Raw genomic sequence first — 8,173 nt, forward strand, 5'->3', positions numbered from 1 at the left:
AATTCAACATATATATATATATATATATATATATATATATATTTAAAGCTAGATCCCATATGAGAGAAAACACACACTTTGTCTTTCTTTTCCCGCTCTAGTGCCATCTTATTCGCCTTCTCCAACCCCCTGGGGTCTGCCCCCCCATATTTGAATGATATTGTCCTTTGTTTAAAAATTATCTTAAGCATTATGGGGCTGGAGAGATGGCTTAGCAGTTTAGAGCACTGACTGCTCCTGCAGAGGACCCAGGTTCGATTCCCAGCACCCACATGGCAGCTACAAACCGTCCTCAACTCCAGTTCCAGGGGAATCCGAAGCCCTCTTCTGACCTTCGTGGCACTGTACAACATGGGTGCACTCATATACAATACACTCATACACATAAAATAAAAATAACAGATAAAATATTTAAAAATCGGGGCTTAGTAAGATAGTTAAACTCGAACACAGTCTTTGGTGAACTGGATTAACACTGACATTATTTCCCTAATTGTGTACATCAAAGCAAGCAGAACTTAATTTACAAAGAAGTCCAGGTATTATCAAGAGTGAGGTACACAACTTTCAGATCTCAATATATATTTGCTAATGAACTGTACTGTGACAAAAATGGGCAATGTTAGCTGCCATGTGGGTGCTGGGATTCGAACCTGGGTCTTCTGCAAGAACAACCAGTGTTCTTAACCACCAAGCCATCTCTCCAGCCCCAATCTTTAGCATTTTTAAAAGATTTATTTATTTGTTTGTGTGTGTGCCACCTGAGTGCAGTGCCAGAGGAGGCCAGAAGAAGGCATCTGACTTCTTCAGCTGCAGTTACAGGTGTTGTGAGCTGCCAGACATGGGTGCTGGGAACTGAACCTCGGTCCTCTGGAAGAGCTGCAAGTGCTCTTAGCTACTGAGCTATGTCTCCAGCCCTTTCTTTAGTATATTTTAAAATTACGCTTATTTATTTATTTTGGGAGGAGACACATGTGGAGGTCAGAGGACAACTAATAAGAGTTGGTTCTCTCCTCCCATCATATGGGTCCCAGGGATTGAACCCAGGTCCTCAGACTTGGTGGCAAGCATCTTTGCCCTCTGAGCCATTTGCTGGCCCCACACCCTTAGCATGTTTACATGTTTATCTATTATTATTGTGTGCATGTGTGTGCATGCCCATGCAGGTGCCATGGCACCTGTGTGGAGGTTAGAAAACAGTTTTAGGGAGTCAGTTCTCCCCTCCCTGAGTTCCTGGGATGGAACTCAGGTCCTTGGGCCTGTGCAGCAACTGTTTTTACTTGCTGAGCCATCTCGTTGGCCCTTTTTAATGTTTTTATTAGCATATATTCATTATACGTAATAATGGGTTTCATGGTGGCATATCTGTAAGGCACTTTGATCCTATCACCCTGTCTTCATCTCTTGTCCCCTCCCTCTCCTTCTGATCCCCTTCGTCTTCCCAACTAGTCCCTCTCTCCTTCCATGCCTCTTCTTCGTGTTCCATGCCTCTTCTTCGTGTGACCCAGTGAGTTTCAGGAGGGCTGCTTACAGGAACATGGGCGCCTTACCAGCCTCGACACCACTGAAGAAAACGTCTCTCCTTCTAAACGCAGCTATAGATCCTCAGGGAGGGGTGGAGAGGGGGTGAGGCTTCTACCCAAATCTTTTGACATCTCTGAGTCCCCAAAGTTCACTGTTGAATTAAAGTATAGGTCAGGGGCTTTAGATATAGGTCAAGGGCAGAGTACATATAGCATGCAACAGGCTTTGGGTCCAATCCTCAGCACTGCAAAAAAAGGGAAAAAAAAATCCCAAACAAAGCAACAACAAAAAGCCATCACGCGTATGAAAATGTGGGCCAGGTGTGGGGTGCACACATATAATCCTTGCACTCAGGAAGTGGAGGTAGGAGGATCAGAAGTTCAAGGTCATCATCAGCTGCTTAGCACTTTCTAGGACAGCCTGGGCTACAGGAAACTCCGTTAACAAAGAAAAGAAAGGTATGGGGAGAGGAAGAGAGAAATAGAGAAGGGTGGAAGGAAGCACAATAGGCCCTCAGGGTTGCCATGAACTTTCCACAGCTCATGGAAACAAGGCCTCCATCTCAGGATGGGAAGGGACGCGCTGCTCCGTGGGGGGTCTCTTTCTCCACCGAGCACTGCCCCGCAGTCTTGGCCCACCAGGTTCTTCCCTACACCCCGGGAACTGCTTCTGTGACTCCAACTCATCTTACCTCCTATGATGTCACTGACACCCCCCCACCCGCAAACTGCATGTGTGTTCACATAATCATTGGTAGGGGTGGAATGTCGTACACCTTTAAAGCAAGGACTCAGGAGATAGAGGCAGGTAGACGTCTTTGATTTGAGGCCAGCCTGGTCTACACGGAGAGATCCCCACCAGTCAGAGCTACAGAGTGAGACCCTATCTCAAAAACAAAATAAAAACAATTATAATAGGCTATCCGCCAGTGTACACAGGCACCACTCACAGCCAGAAGGAGGCTCCATGGGAAATCGCTTTGCTTGTTTCCCCACTGCTCTATTGTGGCACCTTGGGCTGTCTCGATGCTGGGGAATGAATCCTCTTGAATAAATGAAGGTCCTTGTCACACTGCCTTGGCTTCGTTGAGGCCCTCGGCCACACCCTGTGCCCCCCTGCAGACCCTCCTATTTCAGAGTTCTTTCAGGCATGGCCCACATAGCTTTCATCTCAATACTTGGGAGGTAGAGGTAGGAGGATCAGGCGCTCAAGGCCATCCTATGCTACATAGAGAAAACTAGGCCAGCTTGAGCTACCCAGAGAGAACCCGACTGTCCCACAGTACCAAAAAAGAGGAGAAAGAAGGGAAAGTTGAGGAAAAAAAACCCTCATGTAGTCCACCAAAATACTAAGATCAGACATTTTCAGTAACATTGCAGGGTACAAAATCAACCTAAAAATTTAATAGCTTTTATGGAGCTGGGGATGTAGCTCAGTGGATCCAGTGCTTGCCTAGCATGCATAAAGTCCCAGGTTCAATCCCCAGCACTGCATAAACTGGCTGTGCTGGCACATCTGTAATCCTAGCACTCAGGTATAGAGTCAGGAGGACCAGAAACTTGAAACCATTGTTAGCTACATAGTGAGCTCAGGTCCAGCCTGGCCTGTATGAGATCCTGAGAAAGAAATTAAGAAAAAAACCCATTCACAATAGCTTCAGTAAAATAAAAAAGAGCCATGAGAGGGAGATAGTGTGATGAGAGAGTAGTCAGAATGTATTGTATAAATGTACAAAATTGTCAAAGAAATAAATGTATTAATAAAAATTAAGTACTTAGGAATAAGCCTAATCAAGGAGGTGAAAATCTTCTACAATGAAAATGAGAAGACTCTGAAAAAAGTCTGAAGACGATATTAGAGGATAAAAAGACATCTCCATGTTCTTAGATTGGCTAATCAAGATTGTAAAACCGGCCCCATTATCAAAGTGATCTATAGATGTAACGCAGTTCCCATCAACATCCCAGTGATATTCAGCACAGAATTAGGAAATACCATTCATTCTTTTAAAATTTTTTTAAAATTTATTTTTACTTGTATGAATGTATTGCCTGCAAGTATGTAAGTGCATCCGTGTCATGCAATGACCACAGAGGACAGTAGAGGCTGTCAGATCCCCTGGAACTAGAGTTACCGATGGTTGTTAGTCGCCATGTGGGTGCTGGGATTTGAACCCAGGTTCTCTGTAAGAACAGCCAGGGCTCTTAACTGCTGAGCCATATCTCTAGTCCCCAAATTCTATAATTCTTATGTAAGCACAGAGGACCATGAAGAGCCAAACTATCCTAAGCAAAAAGAACGATGTGGGGATGTCACAATCTCTGACCTCAAATTATAGAGTCATAGTGACAAAGACAGAAGGTCCTGGCACACAAACCAGACAAGAAGACCAAGGGAACAGGATAAATCCTCAGAGCTAAGAGCACCTAGGTTTTTACAAACATTAAAAGTATATACAGGGGAACGCTGGGCGTGGTGGCGCATGCCTTTAATCCCAGCACCTGGGAGGCAGAGGCAGGCAGATCTTTGTGAGTTCAAGGCCAGCCTGGTCTACATAGTGAGTTCCAGGACAGCTGGGGCTACAGGGAGACCCTGTCTCAAAAAGACTAAAAATAATAAAAAAATAAAATTACTAAATAATTTTTTTTTAAAGGAAAGAAAAAGGAAACAAATATGGTGAGTATGTGGGGAAAGGTGAAGTTTATCTCCTGCTGATGGGAGGGCGAACTGGTGCAGCTACTATGGAAATCACTGTGGAGGTTTCTCAAAAATCTGAAAACAGGACTTCCATAGGACCCAGATCTCTCAGTTCTAGACATGTACCCAAAGACTCTAAATCCTACTACAAAGACACTTGCTCATCCACGTTCATTGCTGCTCTATTCATAGTAGCCAGGAAATGGAAGCAGCCCAGGTCTCCATCCACAGACAAACAGAAAATGAAAACATGGCAGACACAGGATGGAATTTTATTCAGCCACAAAGAAAAATGAAATCGTGAAATTTGCAGGAACTATCATAGGAATTGAGGTAACCCAGACTCAAAGATAAACATCCCAGGTTCTCCCTCCCACGTGGATCTCAGTTTTTAACATCTATGTGTCTGTGTCTGTGTGGGGATGTGCGTGTGAATGTAGATCGTGAAACTAGAAAAAGGACCTTGAGGGGAAAATGGGGTTTTGAGGTAGGGAGGGAAGAGGGTAATTAGCATGTGTGTCGTGGAAGTGGAGAGGTGACTTGAGGGTGAGAGGGGAAAGGAGGGGCAGGAGGGACATCAGGCCTGACGAATCCTGTATGAAAATGATGTAACGAAACCTAATGTATCAGATGCTTAAAAATAATAACCAAGGGGCTGGAGAGATGGCTCAGCGGTTAAGAACACTAGCTGTCCTTGAAGAAGACGGGTTTGAATCCCAGCACCCACATAGCAGCTAACAACTGTCTGTAACTCCAGTTCCAGGGGATCGAACAGCCTCTTCTGTCCTGGATCTCTGTGAGTTCAAGGCCAGCCTGGTCTACATAGTGAGTTCCAGGACAGCTGGGGCTACAGGGAGACCCTGCTTCAAAAAGACAAAAAATAAAATAAAATAAAATAATAAAATAAAATAGGGGCTGGAGGGATGACTCTGTGGTTAAGAACATTGGTAGCTATTGATTCCCAGCACCCACATGGTGGCTAACAACCGTGAGTAACTCCAGTTCCAGGGGGATCCAATGCCCTATTCTGACTTCCTTGGGCATTGCACAGCATGGGTGCACTTCAAACATGCAGGCAATATACTGATGCCCATAAAATAAGAATAATAAACAAAATATTAAAAATAAAATGAAATAAAATAGTTCTTTGGGGTGAGCTCTGTGGCCTACCCTCCTCTCCACAGGGAGTGAGCCCTTGGGCTTCTCCTCTTGACCCTCCCCTGCTTGTAGACAACACCCTGCCACCTCCCACTGGGCAGCTCCAGGTTCCCAGGGTGGCACCTCCTCTTGGAGGACTGCCCACTCCCTTCCTGGGGCATCATGCAGGTCCCTGTGTTTTGCACACCACAGGAAGGGATCTCATCCAATACACACCAATCCCTCACACACACACACACACACCCCTGCCCTGCCACTGCCCTGCTCTGGGCTTCCTGTGGGAACTCTCCTGACTCACCTGGCCCAGGTGACCCAAGTCCCCGTCACTTTCTCTTTCAGTTCAGAGCCTCACCTGCTGTCAGCCCCGCCCTGCACTGGGCTTCCCCAGCCTGGGCTCCCCTGGTGGCTGGTGTCAAGCTCCAGACTGTTTTCACTTTTCCTACATCAGCTGGGGCTGCCCATCAGTCCAGGTTAAAAGCAGCCATGGATGGAGCTGGGCTTCCATTCACAGCCTCAGCTGACTACCCAGAGACAGTCTCTACACAGCACCAGCCCAGACCAGAGGAAGGCCCACGCCAGAGACCCCAAGCAGGACAGATCCCTGGGGACAGCCTCCAGCCCACACCTGAGTCTCCATCTCCTCACAGAAGCCAGAGACCAACATGAAGCTAGGTGAGTGCCCAGCATGGCTCATGGCAGGCTGGTCCCCACAGCCCCCAGCTCCAGTTCTTACTCTCTGTCCCTCTGTGACACAGACATGGCTGGGGTCTGCGGATTCCTGATGCTGCTGGCTGCGGTGCTGACCAGGACCTGGGCAGTTCCTGTCCCCATGACTACCGGTGTCCCACCAGATGCAAAGGACTGCCACATGGCTCAGTTCAAGTCTCTGTCCCCACAAGAGCTGCAGGCCTTCAAGACGGCCAAAGATGCCATTGTGAGTCCTCCTCAGTCCTCCTTGTGTGGACTAGCCTCCACCCCTCACTCTATGGGTTACCATGCCACCTGGGGTGAAAGCAGACTCCACCTTTGCTGCAGTTGGCTAACCTCAGCACTTCCTGCAGTGGTCTAACCTCAACCCTTCCTGTGATGGGCTATCTCCTGCTCTTACTGCAGTGGAGCAGCCTCTGTCCTCCTAGGAGTGCCCTCCCCTTTTCCTGTTGTGACCCCTCACTCCAACTGCCCTGCAGTGCTCTAACCTTCACCTGTTCTCTGTGGATTAACCTGTTCCCTTGCTCTCCAGGAAGACTGGCTGGTGGAGAAGGATGTCAGGTGTGGTTCCCGCCTCTTCCCCAGGGCCTGGGACCTGGGGCAGCTGCAGGTGAGTGGGGACCTGGGCACAGCTGCTCTCAGCTGTTTGCTCCTGTGTTCTATGTGGATCTGCTCATCCTCTTGTCCTGGGTTTCTCACCAGCCAATCCACAGCCTGCCCACCGCTGAGCACCTGGGCTGTGTCCCCCACCTGTCTCCTGCCCTGTCCCCTCACCTGTCTCCTGCCCTTTCCCCTGCTTGTCCCTGCCTGTCCCCTGCCTGTCTTCTGCCTGTCCCTTGCCTGTCCCCTCACCTATCCCCTGCCCTGTCCCTTGCCTGTCCCCTCACCTATTCCCTGCCCTGTCACCTGCCTGTCCCCTCACCTATCTCCTTCCCTATCCCCTGTGTGCTACCTCACCTGTCCTCTGCTCTGTCCCCTGCCTACCTTCTGCCTGTTCCCTGCTGTCCTCACCTATCCCCTGCCCTATGCCCTCACCTGTTTCCTCTCCTGTCCCACCCTGTCCCCTCTGACCTCTCCATCTCTCCCTCTCACATGTTTTCCCATCTCCTGGCTCAGGTGCAGGAGCGCCTGGAGGCCTTGCAGGCTGAGCTGGCTCTGACTCTGAAGGTTCTGGAGAGCGTGGCAGAACCAGCCCTGAAGACCCTCCTGGACCAGCCCCTTCACACACTGCGCCACATCCTCTCCCAGCTGCGGGCCTGCGTGAGTCCTGGGTCCCCTGCTCATCCATGGTGGTGGTGGCTCCCCTCCCCTGGGCTTCCCTTGTAGCCCAGCCCATCCTCACAGCCCCTCATCCTCTGCCCACAGACCCAGGCTCCACCCACTGCAGACCCCAGGCCACAGAGCCGCCGCCTCTCCCGCTGGCTGCACCGGCTCCAGGAGGCCCAGAAGAAGGTGAGTCTGGGGAGGGGACCGAGGTAGATGAGTCTGGGGAGGGGACCGAGGTGGGCAGCGCCTAGGAACCCGACCCCGGGCAGCCCCTGAGCCAGTGCTGTCCCCACAGGAGACCCCCGGCTGCCTGCAGGCCTCTGTCACTTTCAACCTCTACCGCCTGCTCACCCGGGACCTGAAATGTGTGGCCAGCGCTGCCCAGTGTGTCTGATCTCTGTCCCTCCCGCCAACTCCTGAAGTCCTCCACTGGGGATGCACCAAGCCCTTAACTTATTACCACCCATCGATATTTATGCATTTATTTATGTGTATGGATTCTCAAACTCAGATCCAAAAAATGTCTATTTTTCTACTTTTTGTAAACATTATGCAAATAAACGATGAAGAAAAGACCATCATGATGTGGGCTGTGTGTTATTTATTTATTTATTTATTTATTTATTTATTTATTTTTGAGACAGGGTCTCTCCCTGTAGCCCCAGCTGGCCTGGAACTCACTATGTAGACCAGACTGGCCTTGAACTCAAAGAGATCAGCATGCCTCTGCCTCCCGAGTGCTGGGACTAAAGATGAGCACCACCACACTGGGCTTAAAATTTTATTTATCAATTTATTTTTACTTTATGTGTATGAGTAT

At 49.0% G+C, this 8,173-nt stretch overlaps 1 protein-coding gene across 1 annotated transcript in view; it reads left to right on the forward strand.

Annotated features, from left to right (window-relative positions):
- LOC103750790 (interferon lambda-2-like) overlaps positions 1-7,747 on the forward strand; it is a 9,863-nt gene extending 2,116 nt beyond the window's left edge. The window contains exons 2-7 of the mRNA XM_017803385.1: positions 5,414-5,443; positions 6,162-6,313; positions 6,620-6,697; positions 7,204-7,347; positions 7,453-7,539; positions 7,649-7,747. Of these exons, the coding sequence (XP_017658874.1) occupies positions 5,414-5,443; positions 6,162-6,313; positions 6,620-6,697; positions 7,204-7,347; positions 7,453-7,539; positions 7,649-7,747 (590 nt within the window). The remainder of the gene's footprint in view (positions 1-5,413; positions 5,444-6,161; positions 6,314-6,619; positions 6,698-7,203; positions 7,348-7,452; positions 7,540-7,648) is intronic.
- The last annotated feature ends 426 nt before the right edge of the window (positions 7,748-8,173 follow it).

This window comes from Nannospalax galili, unplaced genomic scaffold (assembly GCF_000622305.1).
Source record: "Nannospalax galili isolate Female #2095 unplaced genomic scaffold, S.galili_v1.0 scaffold886, whole genome shotgun sequence".
Lineage (NCBI taxonomy): Eukaryota > Metazoa > Chordata > Mammalia > Rodentia > Spalacidae > Nannospalax > Nannospalax galili.